Source organism: Sipha flava, unplaced genomic scaffold (genome assembly GCF_003268045.1).
Source record: "Sipha flava isolate LNK unplaced genomic scaffold, YSA_version1 103_pilon_pilon, whole genome shotgun sequence".
Lineage (NCBI taxonomy): Eukaryota > Metazoa > Arthropoda > Insecta > Hemiptera > Aphididae > Sipha > Sipha flava.
Genome location: NW_020271717.1, coordinates 546077 through 571151, shown reverse-complemented (window position 1 = coordinate 571151; position 25075 = coordinate 546077). Strand labels below are relative to the sequence as shown.

General features: G+C 27.9%; 1 protein-coding gene across 1 annotated transcript; it reads right to left on the bottom strand.

The window, feature by feature from the left end:
* Window positions 1–5605: 5605 nt before the first annotated feature.
* LOC112682146 (PCNA-associated factor-like) lies at window positions 5606–11000 on the bottom strand. The gene is made up of 3 exons (XM_025552660.1): window positions 10677–11000; window positions 6479–6592; window positions 5606–6096 (listed from the first exon to the last, which is right to left on the bottom strand). The coding sequence occupies exons 1-3, from the start codon at window positions 10711–10713 to the stop codon at window positions 5921–5923; spliced, it is 327 nt and encodes a 108-aa protein (XP_025408445.1). The 5' UTR covers window positions 10714–11000; the 3' UTR covers window positions 5606–5920.
* Between the last annotated feature and the right edge of the window lie 14075 nt (window positions 11001–25075).

Below are 25075 nucleotides of genomic sequence, written 5' to 3'. Positions count from 1 at the left end.
AAATCCCAATTTAATAATAGTGAAAAATATTAATTTACACATTAGTTTATACATAAAATTTAAACCACATTATATTTTCTTCTTTTGAATAACCTCTGCCAAAAATTACAACCTGAAAAAAGAAAAAAAATGGCTTAAGGTTGATAAAAACAATTATTAATATTTATTTATTATATTTTAATGTTTAAAATACACACAATATACATCATACAAATAAATCTCATAGTCATGTTTTATTTGTTTTATTAGTCATAATAAGCATTAATTTCTTCCGAGTCATAACTTAAATTTTATCATTTTCCATAGTGTGGATAATAATTTATTTTATAAAGGTAATAAATTTAATAAAAATATTTACAATCAATTGACAATCTATTTAACCCATGTAATAACAAAATTTTAATCAAGCACTAACCTAAAATTAAAAACTTCTAAAATAGTTCTAGTAAAATATTTAAACAAAATAATTTGGACCCTTCACTGTATAAATTAATTTTGATGGTAAAATATGTAGCTGAAATAATAATTTTTATTTGGAAATTGTGTTAATGTGCCTACGTCAAAAAAGTTATTTTCTTTTAAGTATATTTAAATTCGACCTTATAAAGAATTTTTAATTTCCTGTATTATTTATGATACATCATGCTTTATTAGAGGTAAAACGTAATACAAAATATACAAATTTACAATTAGAAACTTTTTCTGAATATAACAATATATCACATTTTAATAGGTATTTAAATTACATTAATAGGTGTTGTATATTTACCAAGCTCTTGGAAAATATGTTTTCTTACCAACATATAATTTTTTTAAAAATCCCCAGAGCTAGTGTTTTGGTTGCGTTGTTGTTCAATAGTGACGAAAAGAAGACAAAATGACTTAACAATAAATAAAAACAATGACAACTAACAAATACAATATTATTGTATTTAATACAAAAAACAATATTTTATATTATAATGAAATAACAACAAATTCAGTTTTCAATTCTTATCAATTATAATTCACATGTGCTTGGTGATTAAAAAGAACATATGATATAAAAATATACTCGCAATTAAATCGATCAAACATATTCAATTGTACGTCGGTCCACACAAGTTACTATTAATCAGTTCATACTTCATCTTGTCGTACTATACGTTGTACAACAATACCATACACATTACGATTATTGTTAGTGAGATCGTATCAAACAAAGTTGTACAGTCTGTCGTACGATTAATTGTACCGTGTATAAGCCGCTATAGTCAAATTCAATAACACTAGAGAGCCAAAACAATAATTCTAATCGCTTTAAATTGTCATTGACAATATTTTTCAAATTTGAATTCAACAAACAATTGATTTAATAATCACAATATTATGTTCACCGTTGGTTGAATTAGAGCATAATTTTATTTCGCAAATCTTACGATTACGAGTTTCATTTTTGACAACGAGATAATTTTAAACATGTTTTAACTATATATCCCGCGTGATCGCATCTCGAAGTTGATCTCTAAATTGTACAGTAATGTATACGGACCTTTTACATAATAATTACGGTCGTAATGGTAGAAACGGAGAACTTTATTACATACCTTTTTGGAATAATTATGTTTAACAACCGACTATAAATTAGAATAGTTACCTAACTAATCAAATGATAAATAATAAAATTCGAAAATTAGGTTGTAATGTACCGCGAATTTTAAATTTTGATAAAATATTCAGTAATTAATAAAAAGCATAGGTCTTAATATGATAATCTTATTAATTTTCGATGAACTTATATATTGCATCGAGTGACAAAAAACTATTTCTACATAGAAGCGAAAAACTTTTGATCAATGCATCGTATTACTTATTGTATTATTCTTCCAAGAATTCAAACAAAGCTATCGCATATAAGTAAAACTTTATAGTTTTATATTAAAATGTATCAATTATATTTTCGAAACTTAACTTTCTACGGCCAAACTTTAAACATAGAAGGTTTTCTTTTAGTCTTTTTTATTTCAATAATCGGTTTGCTAGAAACACAATCAAATTATTTCTCCCAGTGATACTTTGATAAATTGGAAATATCTTTTTATTAATTAGCATCGAATCACACAGTTCGAGTATAGTGATGTAAGATTTGTTGTATGATGTATCTTACCAGAGAGTTGATCGTACGACGAACGACCTATTCGCGAATCCAAAGACAATCAGAGGCAACCATATCGCAAAACATTTATCTTTGGACGGGTGGGTGGGTGGTGTAAGGGAGGTAAAAAAAATAACATCAATCAAAAACCAGCTCGTCCCGGTCGATAAACGCAGCAGTCCAATTATCGTATTATGATAACTATACGATATTAATACGTAATGCGTACCTACCCGGGTAAAGGGCCACCTCCGTCAGTGATAGGGATTTCGATTTCCCATCGGAGCACAAACGCAACTGCTAACGAGGTTATTGCGAAACGAATAAAAAAAAAATAATAAAAAAAAAAGTATAAAAAACGAAACCCAATGCACCGGATTGGGGGATATTTTTACAATATAATAAAATAATGGACGTCAGGGACACGCATCGATCAGTTGGCGGTGGATACGAACTTAGCGACCGCTCGTCAACGTGGGACTGAAACGAATTCGATAAATTTTAATACCGGCCGTCCCAACGGTTTCGGTGCATGCCGTCCGTCGAATTACGATATGCACTTCTGCAGTGCGTAGCGCGTCGAAAACGCAAACGGAACAACAACCACTTGCACGATTTTATTTTATTTTTTTATCGACCACCGACTCTTACAACCGTTGAACTGCCGACCCTCAAAAGGAGCCCGTTGAAATCGTCTGTGGAATGAACGGACTTTGCTGCTTGTTGGAACCCGCCGGTCGACTGCGATGCGGAATATAACGTTCGGCTGTCCAAACCGAACCGTTAAGGCCGTGATGCACTAGGCAGCCAGTCAGTTGAGCAACCAGATTGAGCAACTAGTGTAGCAGCCACTCGTCGAGTCCGTCAGTCGCTCAACCGCTGTCGATCAATACAAATCGTAAATTGTATTACATTAAAAACCGTGTTTTCGGCCGAAATGGACATAGAAGAGGATATGACTATTTACTTTTTGTCGCGTCCAGACCGAGAAACATTTGTCGCCGACTTTGTATCCAATGTCGGTGACAAAATGTTTCTTGAAATGTCACCGGAAAAATTTAAAAACAAGCGCGTCCACACCAAAGCAACATATTTGATAAACATTTTAATCTTGGAAAAAATGTGGAACGAGAATTACGTGGCGATTGCCGCATGTGCTTGTGTAATTTTTAGTTTAGAAGCAGAAAAGGCTTCCAAAATGAGATATTGTGTTCGTCCTAGTTTCTTAGCAAAGCAGAAATATAGTGGTAATGATTTAATGACTGATCTCAAACGTGATGACATTGATCTGTCTGGAGAATTTAATATAATATATAAGAGTAAAAATAATAATAAAATAAAATAAAAATATGCACTACGTACAGGCGGACGAGGCAAAACTGAACGAAAACCAAATATATAAATAAAATATGATGCATTTACTAAATGTTTATCGACATAAATTGACTGGTCTGGACGTGTCAATTCATTGTCAGCGACAATGTTTATAAACTTTGTCGAATTTTTTCCACCTCGGATGGAAAACAAAAATTTGTCGATAACAATGTCGCCGACACGATTGTCGGTGTCAAATTTTAGAAATAGTTCTTATTTTTGCCGACAACATTTTCGATAACACATGTTTGTGACAAATGTTTCTTGGTCTAGACGCGGCTTAAGAAGCGCAGAACAAAAAAAACTTACGCTCAAAGTATTTTGCTGGCAAAAAAAAAAAACGAAAACGAAAACGACCGTAGCGTTGGTAGCCACCCTTGTACAGGCAACGCTCAATTTCATCATTGCGGTAGGTGTTCCGATGTTCTGAAAAATGTATCTGGCCGCACCAACGGACAGAGCACTCTCCGACAGTACCGTAGACCAATAAGTTGCGTTCCTATCCGCCGACAGATCGCGCCGTAAGTACCGTATGACTACCAACCGATAAATGCACAACACGAGCTGACGTTTTTTTTTTTTTTTCACTAAATACACTAGTTTAACTACGGATTATATCGAAACAATACATTGCGGTAGTCCGTTTATTTCAATCGACATCGTAACGTAAAAAGGTAACCGATTCGACGGCGGACGTTTACCGAATACAAAGAAAATAGATAGAAATACGCAACAAAAAAAAAAAAAAAACGAACGGCAGATTTATGACCGTACGCCAATCGATACACGTATTATAATTCGAAGCCGTAACGACAGGCGTCGGACACCCGAGTGACTACATTTGTTACGGTCCTCCCAATGTCTATGAAAATGTTTACATTTTAATGTGTACCACTTATGGGTGGTACTCGCAACAACTCGAGATAAAAAAAATATATATATATATATATATATATATATATATATATGTATATTGTAAATTTGATTTATGATAATTATATTTTCGCGATTATGAGCGTAGTGTTGTTTCACAAGTTAATTTCAAGTATTTCGTGTCGAATTAATGCACTAGTGATTTTTACACGACTGATCGCTTGCATTACGGGTAACCAAATATTTATTTTCAGAAAGGTTTTAATGCGAAACAAGGGCGTATTTGTGTTGTGGCTAGGGGGGGGGGTGGCAAAACTAATTTTTCTTCTATACAAACTTAAAAATAATTTACAGTTCATTACCTACAACTCAAATTTATTTTGCTCATTCGAGTAAATAAATAAAAATACAAGTACCAAATTGAATTAAATATGTATTTAATAAATATATTTAAAACCTACTGCATATAAAATAAATACCTATTAATAACAACAACACAAGTAGTTCCTATATTAAAATCGTATCTTCAGTCTAAATCATGTATAAAAAAAAAAAAAAAAAAATCATAGTAGTAATAGTACCTATTAATTATTTTTTAAAAATTAAAAAAAAAACAATTAAGATAGGTAACTTAATTTAACAAATATCTAAGTAGAAAACATAAGGTTGGTAAGCAGTCAAATAACAAATTCCAAATTTCTTTTTTTTGTTTTGGCTAATTTGTTGATTATTTCATCAATGGATACATTAATATCTTATGAACAATAATTGATATTTATTAAAATACTATATTATCTAATTTATTATCATATTATAGTGATAGTAATTCATATTCTTAATTATTTATACATAACATTTTTTAAATAAATCAATGTATTGTATTCAAAAAAAAATACGAGCCATGGGGGGAGCGAATGCCCCCTTCGCACCCTTTAACGCCCTTCATGTGAATACAACTAGAAACAAATCATTTCAGTTCCGTGCATAAATGGTTGATCCTAACAAGTCGTTTCATTTGAACGGATAAATGTATTTAAAATAAAAAATAAAATAATTCAAAAATCACGAAATTTAATCTGTGTACATTAACTAATACCATCCAAGAAGTCTGTTCAACATCATTTTGAACTTTTTCAATTTTAAAATTCTATTAAAAATATAATTTACCACACATATCTTATATCGATTAATGTACGCACATAGACATATTATTATTATAAAAAAAATACCATACAACTTATGAAATTCGTATTTTATTTTGCCTTAAGGAAATATATATTATAATTCATATGCTATACTAATATTTACATATATCCCAAACACGAACGTGATTTTACAACACATACGTGTAGGAACATATCGTCTAAAAAGTATTTTAAAAATATAAAATAATATGCAGTAGAAAAAAAAACACCGAACGAGTTTACATAAATATTCGCATTCGACCAAAGGATCGTAGTGAAAAACACCCAATACAGATAGGTTTGAGAACAGGAAAATAGTTGTTGTAAAAAAATAAAAATTGAAACGAGTTCCGATTTACATTTCCGACGATTCTGGCTGTTGCGGTGTATCCAAATCCATCGGTTGCTCGTCATCGTCGACGTCATCGACCGATCGTTGGACTTCGTTTTTCAATTGGAAAAAGCACGTTATCTCCTTCTGCCAAACCGGCGTCTCTCTGGGGTGAACTGGATTTCCGCCCGAGTATTTGTCTGGAGAGCAAAATGCAATATTCAACGAGGGTTTGGTAACGCAAAAGATACGACGTGGTAATTTTTTAAACCGTGCAAATCAAAATGGTAATTATACATAGCACGTGATCTCTTGTAGCCATCCTATAACGCATGACATTCTAGATCAAGTATACCAAATTTAAAATTATAGATGGTAGATCACTTGCTGCACGAATTCCATATCAATCACAGGTACAAGAGATGTGTTAATAATATGTAATAATAATGAAACAATAAATAAATTAAATAAAACAAATAAGTAGTAACAATAATAACTATATTGATAATATTTTAATAATATTAATTATAATTATTCTAATAGTAAAAACATCCAGAGAGATTTGTGTGATGCAATAATTACTTTTTCCCGGAGTAGACGGCCCAGCACAGGAAGCTGATGCTGTGGACGAACCTCCGCTGCCGCCACTACACGTCGATTTACTCGCCGCCATTTTAGCCGATTTCCCCATGGTAACTGTGATTGATAAAATAAATGACATTTATTAAAATGTTATATATAAGTTAAAATATGTATATAAATAGTTCGTCTAAAATTATCTGACCTTATTTGATAGCTATTATTTCAGACTTTCATGCATACATTTCCCGGAGAGAATGTTAGAATTTACGACGAAAATAAAAATCGTAGAAATTTATTATTTATATACGTTTTCTGAATAATAAAAATAATATTCTTGGACGAATTTTTTAAAAGAAAAATAAATATATGTTGGTATGATTTATTTCTATCTTTATTGGTTCGAAAACACTCGAAAAAATAATAAAATAACATGGCATACTAATTTATTAAAAAAAAAAAAATCCACAGCACTAATTTTTTCGCATAGAATCTAAAATTGGAAAAAATGTTATACTAAAATTGTAATTCCAACGGATTAAATAGTTTAAATAATTAATACGCAAATAACTTCATTAAAATTAATTTTCAGTTTGACGAATATAATAATAATTTACTCTGGTAATGTAACAGTTACTTTTTACAGTTATTTTTCACACATAACATTAAAAATGCCTACCAACTCATGTTCAGTACATTTTAATTCAATATAGTTATTCTCATAAAAAGGGAAAAGAGATTTTTGGTAATTTCATAGTTAAATCAGAATTTAGGAATACATTTAATTTGACTGCAAAATCATTTGAATCAAGGACAAAATTACCTATTATGGTGGTTAAAAATATACGAACTAATAATAACCAATATTAAAATACTATTTAAGATGTATTTACAAGAGTAATGTTAATGCGATAAGTTATATGTAATCATACATATGAGTAAATAATTTATAATCCTTTATGAAAACAATATTTTTGGCAAACCAATAAAAACGTTTAGATCAACTGCATAAATAGAATTTAATAATGTATTATAAAATAGATTAGTATTTACCTATATTATAAGATTATATAATTAATATTATTATAATATGAATTTTTCTAGATTAAAACTACAAGTGCTGTAAACATAAAACTATGTTTTGTTTAATAAGTTTAAACTTTTGATAAAATTTAAATTCTGAGATTTAAAAAAAAAAAAAAAATATTCTAATTTGTTTTTATTATGGATTTGTTTTTTTTTTTTTTTTGTTTTATATAAGAAAAATTTACTACCTCAGTATTCAAAATAATTCAAAAATCAAAGATTTGTTTACACAATTATTAACATTCAAAAATGTATGCGTTGACGCTAAAACGTCAAATGAAAGAAAAAATAAATAAAAGTCAAATCAATAAGATGTCAGTGAAATGTAGGGCAAAATAATTTTCCATTCGAATGGACATTTTTATAGTTGAGATAAAATAACGAATGAAAGCATATTTTAAAATATTTTAGTGGTATTCATCTTAAACGCATAATATTAGAACGAGAAAATATTTTAAACATGTTAACGACAGGGTCGGTTCGGGGGGAGGGGGGCTAGAAGCCGCGGCCCCCTCCCAAACCCGTACCATATTCATAAAAAAATGTATATTGATAACAAAAAATGCATATTATAATATGTACTATCATACGACACGTGCAAGTATATAGATAGAGCCATAGAGGTATGACGGTTAAAAGGAGTTTCTCCACACTTCGGAGACTAAAAACCTGGCTTCGTTCAATGATGACTGAAAATAAACTATCAGCATTATGTCTAATTAATGTATATCATAAATTAGATATTTTAGATCAAATACATAATATTATTGATATTTTTACCAATTTTAAAAATAAACTACTTGAATTTGTGTTGTAAAAATTGTTGTTTTCTTTTTGTTAGGTATAAGATTTTGTAAAATTATAACTTGGCCCTCTCCCTAACCAAAGCTTTGGAGCCACCCCTGATAAACAACATTGTAATATTAAATCGTGGACCACTAAATAAAATAAACATAATCGCATAAATTAATAATATCCATAGGCGAAACTAGACACTTTTATTAGGTCAGGCCAAATGAAAAATATAAAAAGTATTATTACGTAAAATTAACTATTATTTCCTATAATATAATTATAAAAATAAACGTCAAATGTCTAAATTAAACAATGACTAATAAAACCGATTATTCGAATACATTGAATAGACTTATTATGTTCTATTAAAATCCTTATTTGTAGCAATTGTACCTCTATACTATATTATATTATAGTATTATATGAAACGTACAAATGTTTACGTTTACATGTAAAAATATATTATTTATAATGCCTAAATAATTATTAAAATATATAATATATACATATTTTTATTTAGTATTAGGTCAGGCCATGGCCTTACTGGCCTGACCCATAGTTTCGCCTATGATGATATCCAATTATGTATGCGAATAGTATACCATCCGAATGTTTCTAGTTCATCCGAGCTTAAACTGTTATTAATAAAATATCATTCATTCGCATAGAACATTTTAATCGTAGTTTTGGGCGAATTCCTGCAATATAATAAATTAAAGCATACAATTCACAACCAAACTGTATACTCGCTCCTAAGTAAAATGAGATTTATTAATTTAAATTCATATTCGACTGACAGTTAATAATATCTCATTCTTATCCTTCATCAAATGATATAGTATACACAACAATACGTCACGAATGCATTAGGTACGAAATGAAGTAGAAACGATTAGTCATTCGTATAAATGTTCGATTTTTAGAATTAAAGAATAAGAAGGGTTAGAAAAGAGAGAATTACTTAAAACAAATATGTGTTTATGATTTTTGATGCATAATTATTTGATAAGTATTTTTATAATGAGTAATAATGATAAGTATTGCAACACAACTCTTCAATACTAGTAGACGCGTATTTATAAATAGTATTGACATTAATATAATAAACTAAATATATTTTTTTATTTAAACTCATCAAATATACTTATTGTAAACATAGTTTTCGTTCTAATTGCATAAACCACGAAACGTTGTACTTAATATGCGCTCAGCGTACCCGTAAACAGTAATCGTTTCATATTTCACCTGACAGTGGAAAATTATTTCTTAACTTCACAACTGATAACGCTAACTATTTTCGGTGTAGATCGCAATGTCGGTGGGCAATGTCATAATTGCTACGACGTAAACGATATTCACCGACGGAACGAAATCCATTTGCTTGTTCAATAGCATATAAAGATAATGTTAGTGGGAAATGTGCATGAAAACAGGTTTAACCTATTAAGTCTAAATACACCGTAAAATACAAGAGTCTGTCTTTATAATTCGATTTATCAACAGATATTCAATCGATAGAATAATCTCGTGTGAACGGATTAAAATAAATTATATAACTTCGTTGATGAATGTGAGTTTATGACGAATCATTTGTCAACCATTGATTTTTAATAATTATATTTTCGTGTAAAATATTACAAATTTTTTGTTAGAATTATAGCTTGTATCTTAGATTTAATTTCTCTAAGTTATCGTTCCAGCGGTGTTCTTAATTTTTTTTATAATGTTTTAATTTAAATCTTAAGATCATTAAAAATAGGATTAGGATTTCATGCAATATTATTTAATTTTTCAGATATTTTGATGTTTTAAAGCTTAAAAGTACGATTCACTGTGAAAAAAATGTAAATCGATTAGTATGATTAGTACGGATTTTGAAATATGAAAATACGAGTAATAAATGTAGATATTGACCGTGTTAGAGCGTTATTAAAGCGTGTTAGAGTCTATCAAGGAGGAAGTGAGATACACGGGGTTTCTAACTTCTAGTGAGTTTCATATAAACTTAATAATTCTTTAGAAATAAGTATATTACTCTGTACGGGCTAAAATCAACAATTTTTAAATTGTTAAAAATACATCTATTTCGTACTAGGCAATACGATTTCGATATTGGTTATTATGATTTTATAATAGATTTGAATGTTAATTCTTCTCTAAAAATGCGTTCTACACGTTACAATGTTAAATTTAAGTTCATCACAGATGGTACATAAGAAAATGTGAATGGTATTTAATTTTAAAAATGAAAGTCTACACATTTTACGATAATAATATATTCAGTTCTATTATTGTATCGTACAAATGGAGAGATAGTTACCTCTATTGTAGTTGACCATGTTCTTGGTTCTGACCATTTTGAAATGAGTATCGAAGCAAAATCAACGACAATAACGACAACGATTCGATCTTATTAATAATAATGATTTAGCCGGAAAAAATTGACGGCGGTTGATTCTTGGTTAGATGTAGAATTATAAGAGGACAAAAAATGAAAAAAAAAAAATGCTGCAATAGATCTTATGAACGAATAAGAGTGTTAAAATGTCGCGACGTATTACAATATTGTCGAAAACCAACGACGTGGAAGTGCCTAATGCAACAACGTCGTGGAGCTGTCGATACGACAATGCCCGTTTCTTGATCCCAGCTAGGCAACAACGGGTTTTAATACGCTGATAATAATATTTTAGTCTCGCGGAAAACGTCTCGTTAATAATTATTATTACGGGCCCGGTATCTTATCTTGGCGGTATATCATCTAACGCCGATACGGATATCGTTTACAGCGATTCGGTCGTGTTATTAATAAAGATGCTAAAATATCTGGTCGGATAACAATGCGCAATGATCACTATACCGCCTATATTGTTCTCCTTTATTTTATTCATACCTTAACATGTGGACAAATCAACGTTCAAACGCGATGAATATAGACACCGACGAATCGGCGCGACCGCAATGTTTCAATCGTATCGAAATGACTCGGTCGGTGCCCGTCATAATTACATAAAATAACCGTTTGTTTAAACCGACTGAAAGTCAAATTTTTCCATCGTTCTGTGTAAAGGGTGCACCGTGTACCGCAGATCAGAATACACATGGGTCATGTAAATGATCCAAATGATCGGCTCGGGGTAGAGATCATCGTCGACTTTGAACTCATACAAATGAACACTCATGAAAATTATTTGATATTTAAATATTACATCCCAAATGTTCGTATAAACACTTACTTTTATGGGGCAATTCGCCCTTTCATTTAACTTTGGTGGTGGGTGTCTAGTGTTTAGGTGGGTTTGGTGGATAAATTTACACTCTAGTTAGTAAATCTTAAGAATGTACAAATTAAGTGACAGTCGATCTGTAGATGGTAGGATACTATGATGCGATAGAAAAATTCGCCTATCAATGCATGTCTTTATGCCAGGTCTTCAAATCGGTTAAAACCGTTTTTTTATTAACCGGTTTTATTGAAAAATGTGTATGAACGAAAACAAAAATGGAACCACAATTACTAATTTTATAAAACTAAAACGAAATAGTTAACCAGAAAAATATTTTTCGTTCTCGAACGGAAATAAATTTACATTTTTAATTACGAAAAATAATTAATATTTAATTTTAGTTTTTACACATTTTTTTAAGTTGGTCAGCTGTTTTGTTTAACAAAAGGCAGGTAAAAATTATTAGATAAATATAAAATAATTCCCAAGATAAAAATTGAACAGTTGGTAAGTGGGTCTACTGGTTGTAACCCCACACTACTATAGATAATATGTGAACACGATTAATGACAAGCAGAAATCACATTGTTTATTATTACAATACCGCTTTTAATGGACGATGGTGTTATCTTATATTGTATCAAATATTTGTAAATTTGTTCAACATTTTGAATTAATATGGTTTTTCTTTTTTGTCTTATTTTATAATAAATATTGCAATTATGTTGTTCATTATGTATGTTAGTATATTCAATATTGTAATAAAAACATAAAAATGTGTATTATATTATTTATTGTATATTAATATACGGCCTCTGAAGCTGAAAAAAAAAATATTATAAATATATAAATTATGAACTTATTTTAAGAATATCTCACGATAGTTGAATTTTCTAATTAATTATTTCATAATTATGATAATGAATTGTTTGAGGTATATAATTGTTATAAAAAAATATACTACAAAATTAACCGGTTTTATTACATTTAAAACCGGTTCTAAAAAATTATAAAATATAAGTTTAGTATTAATCAGTTTTTAAAACCGAATAATATGGTAGATGAACTAAAACCATTAACCACAAAAAATCATTATGGTTTGAAGCCCTGATTTATACCATATCAAGTATACAGACGTACATTGACATTTATATCTATTTCACACACATGATGAAGCTAAACGCCTCTCGGTTCTCAGTATTTAAAAGTGATTATACAGCATGCAAATACATCTAGGGCCGGCTCAAGGTATAGATGAGCTATGTACTTGCCTAGAGCGGCACTTTAATAAGGGCAGCATTTCCAAAATTGACTTGTTCGTTTTTTTTTTAGCTCTATCAGTGTTTTATAAGAAAGATTTAAATTGTAGAAATAATTTTTATGTTTTTTTACGTATAATTTTATACATAAAATAAAAAATTAAAATTTTTTTTTATGTAGATATTTCACATAAAAAATAGGGGTAGAGGATAAGTTAAATTAAGAGCTCATTTTTTTTTATAGAGGCGGTAATATTTTATTTTGCTTGTGCACTATTTTCGCTTGGGCCAGCCCTGAATACATCTTTAAAACATTTTAAGATAGTTACTTAAATTATCAACTATCCCGTGAAACATTTTTGAAATATATTTTTTTTAAATTATAGTTGCTTAAAAATGAAATAAAATATTTTTTGTTTTACATTTCTTTAATTTTAATAACGTATTTAATATTTAAATAATTAAACCTATGTTTATATACGCTTCAAATTGATATTAAGTGTTTTTTTCTAAAACCTTTATGAAGTAATTAAGCAATAAGTAAGGTAAATAGTTAATAATTAATACCTAATTTATAATTATCGTTTTCAGTCTGTATGATAATTGATTTATGATAAAATATGAGGCATTTTATTCGATCATAATTTATATTATTATTATTATGTGCTGTTTTAAGGGACACATTTAACAATAAATACAATCATATTCTAAAATAGACTTAATAGTCTGTTATAACTGTCGGTTATAACCCCCTACCTCCTGGATATGCCACTGCTAAAAAGTACCTACATAATAGATGAAATTGGAGTGATAAATCGCGAACGAAGCGAGTTACTTTATAATGATTAAATTTACAATATAATCATTATAATCATTCAATCATGTAACCTGTCATTATTTTGCTCTAACTTTTTGGGTGGTGGTATTAACAAATTTTTATACTTTGCCCCACCGAATAAATTACAAGTCGACGCTACTGCGTATTAATATTAATTATCGATGTAATTATCAAAAAGTTATCGGTAGTGTTAAGTGATTATGTAATTTAATAAATACGTGACGTAATATGTATTGTAATGTATAATATTATTACTACTTATATGGTATATGCATCCGAGATGATGGATAGAAATACGTTCAAACAAGGTCGTTTAGTGTTATTTATTAATTGTGTTTTTACATTTTTACACATGTCAAATTTTTTATCTTATTTTATGATCTTTAATTATAATTTACGAGGTAAATAAAAAAAAAAAAGAAAATCATGATACAGTAAAAATATTCATGTAAAATTGTATTATTAAAAAAATAAATTAAGAAATTGTGTCTTTATATAGTAAATGATAATTTGAACACATAGGATACACATAATATTAAAAAAATATATATTGTAAAATAAAAACTTGAAAAATTATAAACAGTTTAATTAAATATTGAGTCAATTTAAAATGTCATTAAAAATTAATGTATTTATTAGCTATAGATAAGATGGAATCATTCCCCTTCCCCATTTAGCTACGCTCTTGCATCTAAAAGAAATTTCTTTTTTTCAATCAATTGAGTGCATTTTATTCTAAATTACTAATATCTGGCGACACTGTCTAAAATTTGTCGATACGGTCAAAACATTTCATGAAATAAATCAATAATAAATTATTGACAAATTATTGTTTTATGTACAAATTGTTTATGTACAAATTATAAAAATTAGATGATGATTGTAAAATGTAATAGATGTAGGAATGTGAGTTTGTATTATACAGTGGTATAAAACTGTATTATAAAAAGTATAATATACACAGTATAAAATTATTTTATACATATGGTATAAAAAAAAAAAAAAAAATGTTGGCTTTATTTTTAGTAACTCAACTATTAATTTTTTAGTAGTTCTACAATAAAATACAGTGTTATTTGAAAAATTAAAAATATACAAAATTATTATAATCATGTTAATTTACCATTCAGGTGTTAGTAATAACTTAAATTAATTTATCGTATAATGTTCAAATATTATAAATATAGGTTCAATGAGATATTATGTAACTAAAAGTATTAAGTATAATTTTCTATTTATTTCTATTTAAAACAGATGTATTTTTATGTACAACATACATACGTATGGTACCCCTTTTTTAATTGCAAATTGGTAACATGACTAAATATTAATTTGATGAATTAGGCCTAAAATAATTCTTGTACTTTGTATTTATAAACTTTGTGTTTTTTAAATTTTTTCTAACTTTTTAACCATTTTTTTAAATTATTTAAAATAATTGATATTTCATTATTAACAATGGGATTATAACCTTTGTGAAATTCCTTATAATTTAATAAACTGCTAGTTTCTATACAGTTTAATACTGATATTATAATGTTGATATATACGGTATTATATAAAAATAAATTTAAAAAATACCATATTTTAACATCACTAAATAATTGTATTATTATACTACAAGTGCACTGGCAATTGATAGTTTTAATAGTTGGATATTTAGTAGTTTGATAATTAGGTAGTTAGGTATCAACTTTGTGAACGCACGTTTAGGTTCATATTTTGTGAAACGACACCAGTATTGGGAATAGATAATGCAAAATTTATCTAGTTAAAGATGAAAGATAATATGTCCAAATTTATCTAGATAAAGATAATAGATAAAAAAAATTAAAATATCTAGATAAAGATAAAAGATAGTTTCATTTTTATCTAGATAAAAAAAAAGATATTTTCAAAAATGTTATTTTTTGGTCAATATTTCAAATTCTAATAATATCTATAAAAACTCAATTATAATAATTATTATCAATAGGTACCTAGGTGTTTAATATTTATTGTAGTAATGTAGGTAGTGTACTATTAAGCAGTATTAATATTTAATATAAAATATTTAATGATAGTCACTAAAATGTTACACAAAAAAAAAAAGAAATTTGCTCTATACGTATCAAGATGAATACAGAATACATAAAAAAATATTTTAAGTTAATAATATGGTTTTCCAAATAATATTAATTTGATGATTTTCATCATTCTATAAGTAGTTACGACTTCACGGGTTCCAAGAGGGAAGTAATGACTATTCAGCGTATGAGTGACATGTTTATATTAAAATCAAATACCTATTATATTTGGAACTTCTAAGGAAAAATAAGAAATTAAGTTTAAAAATACCAAAAATATTTACCCGACATGAAAATTCAAACAAAATGTCATACCAAAAAATAATAATTACTTATTAATAATACACGAATTATGATTATGAATACAAAATCTATAATATACATATTATGTATAAAAGAAAGTCAGATTATTTACAGAAGTTATAATTCAAGAACGGCTAGACCGATTTTGATGATCTCTGATTTGTTGGATTCGTCTTCGTACAAGAATAAAAATAACTCTAATCTTGGCAAGAATACGGACAATTATCTAGATAAGTAAAAATTTTATCTTAGATAAGTAATTAGATAACTTAGCGTTATTTATTTAGATAAGATAAAAGATGACAAAAAATCTATCTAGATAACTTATCTAGATAAATTTATATAGATAAGTCCTAACACTGAACGACACTCTCTTTTTTCAAATAAAACGTGAACGTAAACGAAGTGTATATTTTTAATAAATTTGAACGATTTTGGGGGTGTTAAAATGTATTTACCATTTTAAAAATATACTTATAATGAATATTTATTATAATATGTTTAAGTAGAAGTTAAAAAATATAATTTTACTTTACTTTTACTTTGCAATTAAAATATAACTTACATATTTTATAAAGGTCCCAATTATACAGAATGCAGATTGATGATTCATGAATATAAAATAAAATAATTTAAATTAATAACCATGTGAACGCGTTCATTTTTCAAATGAACGTTCGGAACACTGGGTATTCCCCTCTAAAACTGGTTTATTTAAATAAATCTTATTCAGTAATTTTCTTATAGCAAAGAAACTATTTCGTCTCTGTCGCTTCTGCTGATGTGAAATCTTTTCGAACGATCAATTATTCAACGTTAATAAAAAGCTCAGATTTAATGTATATCATCGTTGAATTCAATACCAGCGTAATATAATGTCAAAATAAGTGGATTTATTAAAATATCAAATACGATATTTCTATTACATTGATTGAAATCTTATGGGGCCTGAAAAAATAAAAATAAATTTCAATAAAACACGTAGAGTAAACTATATTATACAACATCGTAATATTAGGTACTCATATTTCTAATTATTGCTAAGATCAATATTGTGTTCCATTACATTGCAACTTTTTACGAACTACAATCGACATGAAGTTAAAAAGAAAGAACTCTTTAGTCAAAAATATACAATGAAAAATGATATTTTTAATATATATTTACTTTATATTTATTTAATAATTTCATTTTATCGTCTACTCTTGATACAATTTATTATGAAAATATTCGTGATATGAATACGTGTTAACATTTACAAACGCTTAAATTTTAAATGTCCTATTTCAATATTAACGCATTTTAAGTAATCACATATAGCATTGTGTACTACTTATACGAGTATTATAACTTTTCCAAACTTAATTTTGATGTTTATACATGTGAACATAATTACGTAACAAATCTCATGCTCAGTTAGAGGTGGTATCGGTGTCCTTATTGTAATTAATAATGAACATATAATACCAAGATTATTTAAAGTCCCCATATTTCTGCCTTAGAAATTATTTTCATTTTTATTAAATTATACTACAGTAATTAATTTTCTATTGTTCCTTTTACGAAACATCATCCATGCATATGGATTGAAGCAAACAAATTATTATTACTGAACATTGAATCGACACTATTGAAAACGTGAACATTAATAATCACCCTTTCACTGAATTTTATTGTTAGATAATTTTTATGGATTCTACATGGATTCTTTTAACATTCGATTTATTCACTTTACATAATATATTTTTTGATTTGTAATATTTTTAATGAAATTAATATTTAACTCAGTTATAAGCAAACATTTTAATTAATAAACGGTTTCATAATCAATTCAATATTTTTTATTGATGATTCGTCAATTTAGTAATCACTAATAATTAAAAATAATAACCTATTGCTCATCTTATGTGATCATATGCATTATTTACTTTATAACTAAATATAATTGGCACAAATTACATTGACTATAAATAGAACAGTTAAGCTCTAGCTATAAATTGGAAATTTGTTTTACATAACTATGTATTTTGATTGTCTAAAATAATCTATTTCACTAAATATCACAATTTTATTTTCATTTTTTTTGATAAACTGATTAGATATATACCATATACATATTAGCCTGAAGTAAGTATAGAAAAGTAATTTTTTCATATAATTTCTCATTGATATCTAATTAAAAAAAAGTAAAAAATTATTTTCATCGGTTAATAATAAATAACATATATAACATAAATACACAATAAAAAGCAATTTTTTCTACTGCATCGTTGATTTAGAACACAATCAAACAACTGTGTGGCAGAAACGGCATATACTATCCATGTTACAGCAATATTTTTTCATATAAATATTCAAATCAGAAACATATACATATATATATATAATAGTTGTATGAAGTAACATTTTTTGTCTTGAGATACTCCAAATTTTATGTAAAAAGATATTTTTAAATATTCCAGCGGTTTAAAATAGTATTTTAACACAAAACTTTTTACCCGAGAGCGATTTAATTTTCTTTTTTTTTTGAATTGGCATTATACTCGCACGCGCATTCGACAATAATAATATGCAATTATGTACTTTACTCCCCATCTTTATTATGTTCACTTTATCTGTTATCTAATAATATTTAAAATATGAAACATCATAAATATATGTAAATTTATTATTTTTCTAGTACACCAATAAACATTGTAATATCGTCACACGTATAATATGGACAAAGATTTTAAACTAACCAATAAATTACACAATAAATTCATCACAGGCGGAATCAGAAATATTTTACTGAGGGAGCGCAGTAACACACTGATACGTTGGTCACTACGTAATAAATATAAAACTATACTATTTTAATTTTCATAATTTTATTATATTCTAGCTATTAGATGTAATGAACTTTGAAAAATAATTGAAAAGCTAATATAATATATTATACATAACACGAATCTATTTTTAGGTGTTTTGGGGAGGAAGCGTGCATCCCCGTCACCTCCTCCTCAAATCCACGTCTGTGATTCATTATTGTACAAAAGTGTGTATTCATAAATTACTCCGCATAGTTATCAACTATTGTGTACCTATAAATAATTTTTTTCAAAATCAATATGTAGGGGATAATGTTTGGATGTATACTAGGTAGGTATTAATAGGAATGTGTTTACGGATTGTTATCATCAAACACTCCACTGCAAGAATATAACAATTTTATATGCCTTGATGGGATTTCATCCGTGCAACGCAGATGGAAGCTTTTTTTAATCGCTTACGATTGTAATGATTATTTTTAACCTTTTCCTATTGCATAATATTGATGACACCTGTCACCAGTTGTCATTTTCAGATAGTATAATAATAATAATAATAATCGGGTAGTATTGTATTCCGAGTGAAAATACGCGTATGAAATCAAACCACTTGTCTCCATCGTCAGTATGTTAGTGACCCACTCATGAGAATATTCACTACGTCGATCCGAGAAGGTGAAATATGATAATGCGCAAACAAAATATATTGGTAAAAAAGCCACAATGTTTCATTGACATGCGACTGCGGTCTATAGTACAAGACGGATAAAATAATAACAGGTTCTTACTCGCAGACTTGACCCAAATACAATATCGCAACAAAACATTATGTGCATATGTGTTTTGGTGTGGGTGTGTGTGTGTATGTAATATACAATAACAACGCAGTGGTATCAGTATTGTGGTCGTAATAATAAATCATTGATTTTATCCGTGCGCGATAGCTCTCCTTCGTTTGTCATACACTTAATAGTGTCAATTTGTCTTAAAAGCGTGTGTGCGTATGTATACATACATGTGTGTTAATTCACGAATATGAAAATATTATAATGTTACATCGAAACGTTGTTTGGACCAAGATAAATTCTAACAAAAATACTCGGCCAAACAAATAATGATAAGAACGTTATGATTTTGTTATGATTATAACAAACAATAATGTAAAAAAAATAAAGAACGTCAAGTATAACGGAAAAAAATTGTTTTAAAAGTTGTGATATAATTTTATAGCCATATCATTGGGTTATTAGCTGATAATATATAGCTAATAAACTATATCTAGATATAGTTGGTGATGAAAATTTCTCCTAACGATTGCACTTAAATTGGAGACTTGAATTCTTGAATGGTTTACTAATGTATAATATGGTGATAATACTAATATAATACAGGTATAATACTAATAGTGTAATACTAATAAATTACGTGATAGCTCTTCTTTGTTTGTCGAACAAGTCGATTCACATCGAGATAACGAAAGGGTGGAGTTTTTAAAATTTAAAGGTACACATTTATGATAAAACAGTATTTCATTTAATTAATTTTATATTAATATAATAATATAAAAATATATTTATATTAATGTACTCGTATAGTATATACAGTCTAAAACATGCAGATCTCGAATTTGAATTTTTTTCAAGTTTTACTAAATAAATCAAATTGTAATTTATGAAAATTTTGTTCATGATAATTTTTAGGGAGTATAGATATTTGGACGTTTTTCTGAAATTCTGAAAAATTATTGAACCTCGTATTTTAGGGATACCAGTTAAAATTGCGAAAATAAAACGGCGAAATATTTTAACAGCGAAAATATTAATAGCGAAAAGTAAGAAATATACATGGATATATCTTTATAATATAATAAGTAATAATTAACATTAAAATTAAAATATTATATAGGATAAAATTTAAATTTGATATTTTTCCTACACTTATGTAAGTATATAAAATACATCATCACACTATATTATGATCATAATACGAGTATATATATATATATATATATATATAATATATAAAGCTTGACAGCCGTTAGGGGTTTAACTACGGCTTATCTTTATTACGTGATCCAAGACGCAATAGTACAAAATTACATTATTATATGTATAACGACTAACTATAACGAAAAATCAAATGTATTTTGGTCCCCTCGATATAACGAAGATTTTTGGCTAAAGTTCACGCAATATAACGAATTTTTACAATTTTGGAGATTGATACAGCACATTTTACGAGTTTGTTTCGGCCATTCTTATGCGATAAGATAATGTTCATGTATCGTTTATATGATACACGTCTGTTAAATGTAAATTGTATTAAATATAAATAAAAATTTGTTGCTATCGACAAAGGTTTGGTTGTCTGTGAAGTTCTCAATGATGATGAGATTTTGAATAAAGCTGATGACGAAGAGCCCCCGTAAGCTCGAATGAAGCAAAATTAGGTCTCCGTGCCGTCTTAAGTTTTTTACAAAGACATGATATTGACGACAGTGTATTTTATAATATTCTAAATTTGAACAACACTATAAATCGCGTAAGCGCAAATGAATACACACAAAAAAAATCCTATTTTTTTTAAAAAAATAAATATGTATGTATGTAATAAACAAAAAATGTATGAATGTATCTAATAAAATATTTAATAATAATCTCATATTGTATGTAGGTATGTAATTATAAAAATCTAATAAAATTTAAATTTTCTTTTAAATATCGTTTAAACAAATTTTGTTGATTTATGCTTTTGATATAATGAATTTCGATGTAATGAACTTTTTGCTCGGTCCCTTGAAATTCGTTATATCGTGAGTTGACTGTATTATAATATTATAAAGGTATACCCACTAACGAAAATAATTTCTTTCTTTTCGCCATTAATATTTTCGCTGTTAAAACATTTAGCGATTTTCACATGGACTCGTATCTTAGATTGTACAAGCAATATAACGTATTTAACAATTTATACATATTTTTAATGTTTAGAAATATAAGCATATCCAAGTTAATTGATACTTGTACTTTTGAAAAAATATACCAAATTTCCTTCCCAGTTTGTTTTAACGTTCACTCTTTAGTAATATAAAAAAAAAATAAGAAGGTTAAAAGGTACCCTATAACTTGTTTTTTTTTTTAATATTTTATGGCACTGTAATTTATATGTAAATACCTTCAATTATATTGATTTATGTTATCGTTATTACGTAAACTACACAAAGACAATGCATTCTTACGTATAAATTATTTCATTAGGAAACCAAAACCAATACACGATGACAACGGAAAATCAACTCGTTCGAATGATCTCTTCTTAGGTTCCAGTAAACAATACATCTGATTTGAAGCCATACCGAAAATGTTTTCAAAACCAATTATCGAAACACATTTTGATTTCAGAGCGGGGTGGCAAGAGAGCTATTTGTTTACCACTATTGTGCTTCCCCCTATTCTAACAGTGGACGAGTATAAAGTTCAAAGTTTCGAAACTGAAGCTTTGTGCTGTGTGCTTCTCCTTAAGCATTCTATAACACACTATACGCAGTTTTGGTTAAAGTTAAAAGAACAAGAAAGTCTTGCAGAGAATGTTAATGTTTTTATCGATTCCATGTACACTGTCTTAATTTTCAGGTATGAAGATTATTTCATGGTCAAACCTTTAGCAATGCCCACGGCACGCTTAATTTGGCCAATAATATGATTTGGACAGTTCTGAAACCATATCCTCCTTATCCTCCTTATCCTCCTTATCTTCCTTATCCTTCTGAACCACCACCGCTCGATCGCGTACGTGCACGACACACATTATCTTCCCATCACTTTCGTCCTTCCCCCACTACCACAAACTTACCACCTCCACTACTGTAAACGCCACTACACACCCCACCGGTAGCGATGCAGCGTTCTCAGGAATATTAACCGACCAATACTTAGAAAAATATATTAAAATGTGATTTTACTCTTATATTTAATTAAAAATGTACGTACCAGCTTGAGATAGGTACGGCTGTAATTAGGAAAAATACAATATAAACCAAATCACAGGATAGATAAGAATTTAATTATTATATTATTGGATAAAAAATGAAATAGTCGAATATTGTCAATGTGTCTTTAGTCTCGTATTCAACACCACATACCCATATATACTCACTCCGTTTTTTCACAGTAGTTAAACTTTTGCTTTATTTTTAATATATTTTAATATACAAAGGTAAGCAACTCATCAAACGATGTTAATAATTTGTATGATAATCAATTAGAAGAAATGTTTGGAGATATGGTAAGTTTGATTAATAACAATAAATTATCATTGAAATATATTTACTTAAATTAAAATAATTTAGACACAATATTATGACATACTATGACTCACTTGCATCACCTCGTTCATCGAATTTGATTCAAGTGGAAGAATTAAGTTTAGATTCACCTACCATGATTTCCATGGAAGATATTAATTTGGCTATTGCATCCCACTCACTACTACAAAATTGTTCCACCGTCATGTTCACTCCAAGTCAATATAATAAAAATAATTATTTTTCTGGTATGGTAATTTCTCAAAGTACATTATCCCCATTTGTAATCTAGGATATTTTATAGAGGATACAATGAATAATGATCTTCACGAAAGTGATGATTTTTGTATCAAGGCGATGGATGCATATGACAATTATTTTTCTGATATGATTATTTTTCAAAGTACATTATCCCTATTTGTAACCTAGGATATTTTATAGAGGATAAAATGAATAATGTTCTCCACAAAGGCGATGATTTTTGTAACAAGGCGATGGATACTTATAAACAATCTCTGCGTGCTGCTAACGTCATTCAATTAGCTGACAACGTATACGTGCCAAATATTTCACCAGACCCATCAAAACTTAAATACAATAATACTTGTTTGCGTGTATGTGTAAATCTAAACTAGTAAATATAATAATATATACAAATTTAATTATTACTAATACTTATTACTATATTAATATTAATTACTTTCATATAAACGAAAAAAACATTTTGAATATGTGCTACCGACGCAGCGTTCCCAGGAATATTAACCAACCAATACTTAAAAAAATATATTAAAATACGATCTTACGCTTATAATTAATTAAAAATGTAAGTACCCGCTTGTTGTAGGTACGACTGTAATTAAGAAAAATACAATACAAAAACCGATCGGATGAGAATTAATATGAATCAATTAACGTGAGATAAGTACGAGTATAATTAGGAATGATAAGAATTTAATGTACGAATAAATATGGTAAACTAGTCAATGTAAATGCTTTTTTCCATTTATCGAATAATTATAAGATCCTATCACATCTGAAATTGAAATGAAATCAATGTGTCCTTTAGTCTTCTACTAGTCACATGTCTTTCTCTACTTGCTCCGTGTTTTCATACGTGCTTTACCGATCATCACTACAGGTTATTTTTACCTTTATGTTATTTTTTCAACATTTTAATAATATATATATATATATATATATATATATATTCTGAATAAGTCTTGAATCGTCGTGCATATATTTTTCGTTCTTTAAAAAAATTTATTTTATTTTATTTACACCTAACACAGTGTTTTTATATTTTCATATAATTTAAAAATGTTTAATTGCGTGCTATGTGCTATTATTTTTACACGTAAAGACAATTTGATCGCTCACCAAAAAAAGCATTCAGGTGTACGATTTCTATCTAAATATTTTTTTATATTTGGAATTTTTTATATTTTTAATGCTGTGTGGGTATAGTATCGAATTCTATTAAAAATCGAATTAGCCTCGCGAGTGATAAATAAATTGGTTTATCTTTTAAAATATAATATAACGACATATGTCTTTGTGTAAAAAATCCACGATGGATAAATAACCAAAATGGATAAGTCACCGGGTCTTTTAAAAACCTAATTAATTCAGGTTTGAAAAAATAAAACTAACCTATAATAGTGACATGTTTCTCATATTCACCCATTGCAATCATACACAAATCATCCGCGAACACCTCATTCGATCTGCCAGCCGCGATATCGGGAACAAAAATTGTGTTACTACATGTATCATGTATACATCTGCCTATAGGCAGTATGAAATGCAAAGTAACATAATAAGACTTATTCAATTAATATTTAATTCAGTTTCATTATTCAAATTTTATTATTTTATTCTTATAATATAGAAATTATTATTACTCTTTTTAC